Source organism: Sinocyclocheilus grahami, unplaced genomic scaffold (assembly GCF_001515645.1).
Source record: "Sinocyclocheilus grahami isolate Dianchi unplaced genomic scaffold, SAMN03320097.WGS_v1.1 scaffold553.1, whole genome shotgun sequence".
Lineage (NCBI taxonomy): Eukaryota > Metazoa > Chordata > Actinopteri > Cypriniformes > Cyprinidae > Sinocyclocheilus > Sinocyclocheilus grahami.
Window position 1 is genome coordinate 817327 of NW_015505732.1, and position 3063 is coordinate 820389.

Genomic DNA, 3063 nt, shown 5'->3' on the forward strand with positions numbered 1-3063 from the left:
AACACAGAAGCTGCATCTGAAGTGGCATTTAGATGTATTTACACACATGTATTTTGTTTAATGCAAGACATGAATGCATTTAACCTGCAGTTACAAATGCATAAATAATGTTTTGATATATTAAGCATAAAACGTTGAATACTGATATTTGAAATTATTTAAAACATGAAAAAAAAATCAACAACAACAACAAAAAAAAAAGTAGCAGGTGGCAGCAAGTCACTGTTAATAAGTGAGTCATTGCGATTGAACCGAATCATTTAAACGAGTGATTCATTCAGGATCGAAACACCGTCGTGTTGCTCAGAGACACAAAACAGCGCTGTGGCTGTATTCGGGGTGATTTTTGTTGGCCAAATAGAGCAAAAACAAGCAATATGGTGTCTAAAACGTAAGTCTCTTAATTAACTTATTGTTTATTGAATTCAATGTCACATTTGTAATCATGGTCACTTTTGGAGAAAAACGGCACTCTATATAATAATAACTATATGAAGTGGTATAAATATATAAATTTTCTGCCGTCATGTCTTGAATTTGTGATCATTCTAAATGCATTTTAATAGCCTGAATCACGCAGTGAAAGAACACACACTAAATGCGCACGCGCACTAGTCTACGCTTCACGTAATGTGTGTGTGCGCTCTGTAGAGGTGTTTTGAAAGGTTTTTGCAAAATCCTCGATAATGTCAAATCGCACATCGTTAAAACAACAATTACGATATTATCGCAGACGATATATATCGCGCACCCCTAATCTTCACCATAAAAGTCTTCTAAAATGTTACTAACAATATATTTCTGCCTCATCGTTTGACCAGAATCTACTCTGGATCGCAGTCGGAAGTTAATTACGAAGCTGATTGTAGCTATAATTTCTCTGTTACCCATATATGATTATATTTCAAGTATTTTATCAAAAGAAATCACATAAGTGCATAAGATTTTTAATTATAGTAATATGATTTATAATTTAATGCTCTTATCTAAAAATGACTTGCGGTAGAGATTTCATGGAGAACCCACTAGTAAAGCAACAAACCACAGGTGAATTGGGTAAAAATGTTAACTAGTAGATGATAGTGCTGGGCGGTATGAGCAAAAATGTATATCACGGTATTTTTCAAAATTATACCGGTTTCACGGTACATGACGGTATGTTTTTTTTTTTTTCATGCATGAGCGGGTGTTAACCATATCTTCTACTGATTGAGAGAGAAATACTGCAGTATATTGACTTAGAATGCACTATTTTACTGTCATGATGAGTGAATATTCTGATATCATAAATAATTATGCATTCATATCCTGTGATTAAATGCTAACATGGTTTGCAATGGCTCATAAATATATAAATATATAAATCAGATCATTTGTTTTTGGAATTCAGCAAACGGTGATTTACGAGCTGACTCGTGGTTATACTTCATATTATGTAATATGGTGAGAAATGCACATTTGAATATTCCTGATGGTGCCCGCCTGCTTGCTTGCTGGACTTCCATTGTACTGTAAATGTCTTTCCTAGTCATTTGAACAAACTGTGGAAAATTATATGATAATATTATGAGACCTGACATGAGTTCCAATTAATTTAGCTTTTTACTACTTACCTTTTTTTGTGTGCCTTGCTGTCCTGTGTTTCAGCCTCAGAAGACTTCTTTGACAGTCTGACCGTTGAGCAAGAGTTTATGACCGGAGTAGACACAGACAAGGTGCCTTGTTTATGATTTCATTATAAATGCTAATTTAAGAAATGACATTTGTAATGGACATTTTCTTATGATTTGTATAACCTTGAAGAAATGTTCTGTTTTTGTGCAACAAAAAAAAAGTTAAAGAAATAGTTCTCCTAAATTGAAAATGTGATGAAGATTTACTCACCCTAAGGCCATTCAAAATGTAGATTTGAATTAGAATGAGTTTGTTTCTTCATCAGGTTTGGAGAAATGTAGCATTGCATCAGTGTCTCAGCAATGGATGCTCTGCAGTGAATGGGTGCCGTCAGAATGAGAGTCCAAACAGCTGATAAAAACATCACAATAATCCACACCACTCTAGTACATCAGTTAACATCTGGAGAAGCCAAAAGCTGTGTGTTTGTAAGAAACAAATCCATCATAACTCTAATTCTGACGGCACCCATTCACTGCAGAGGATCCATTGGGGAGCAACTGATGTAATGCTAAAAGTATCCAAGATATTCTAGGTGTAAATACAATGGACTACTCTGCATCAATTATTGTTCAAACAGAAAAGAATGAGGTTTAATATACAAGCTCACTTCCCCTAAATATTTTAGAAATAATTTGAGAAATTTGAGAAAAGAATTGCATTTTTAACATGGTACTATCTCTGGAGATAGATTATATTTTAGGTTTGAGTAATGTCTTTGTGATTTTACTCTCAGGTCAGCACATATATAGAAGACTGCATAGCACAGAAAGACCCGCTGATAAAGATCCTGCGACTGGTCTGCATGCAGTCTGTCTGCAACAACGGCCTCAAACAGAAGGTCCTGGACTACTATAAGAAAGAGATCCTTCAGGTACGACAGAGGGAATTTCTTTGTGCGTTGCTTTTATTTCCTTTTAGACCGATTTTGTGAATGCATAATGGTGAATTTGAATCACAGAATTTTGTGCAAGACCATAGAAGTGAATTATAAATGCCTTAAACATTTACAGTTGTTTGTGTTTTGTTGGGTTAGACATATGGTTACAAGCACATTCTAACTCTCAAGAACCTGGAAAGGGTTGGGTTACTCAAACCTCAAAGCACCATGAGAAACAACTACCCCACAATCAGGAAGACCCTCAAACTGTGGATGGAGGATGCCAATGAACAGGTTTGTCCTGGCATTCATTTTTAGTACGGTTTTCATATAACTGAAAATGGCCTTCACCGTTCAAATAGTCCCCCACCCAAACTCACTCCAATGCTTTGAACTAATGGACACTTTACACACTTACATTAATTTAGTATGCTTGGTGTAATGTATTGATTTCAATACATTAGACCAGTGGTTCCCAACCCTGGTCCTTGAGGCACCCCAACACTGCA

General features: G+C 35.6%; 1 protein-coding gene across 1 annotated transcript; it reads left to right on the forward strand.

Annotated features, from left to right (window-relative positions):
• The first annotated feature begins 992 nt into the window (after positions 1–992).
• Positions 993–2885, forward strand: LOC107556008 (vacuolar protein sorting-associated protein 33A-like). Its single transcript, XM_016238974.1, has 4 exons — positions 993–1056; positions 1648–1715; positions 2411–2548; positions 2711–2885. Exons 1-4 carry the CDS (start codon positions 993–995, stop codon positions 2870–2872), a joined length of 432 nt encoding a protein of 143 aa, XP_016094460.1. The 3' UTR covers positions 2873–2885.
• Positions 2886–3063: the final 178 nt, after the last annotated feature.

Bases quoted from the DNA above. Each gene is read 5' to 3' on its own strand.
- LOC107556008 (XM_016238974.1), top strand. From the start codon at position 993: ATGACTTGCGGTAGAGATTTCATGGAGAACCCACTAGTAAAGCAACAA. The intron at 1,716-2,410 runs GTGCCTTGTTTA...TTTTACTCTCAG, and splicing joins CCGGAGTAGACACAGACAAG to GTCAGCACATATATAGAAGA. The intron at 2,549-2,710 runs GTACGACAGAGG...TTGTTGGGTTAG, and splicing joins ATAAGAAAGAGATCCTTCAG to ACATATGGTTACAAGCACAT.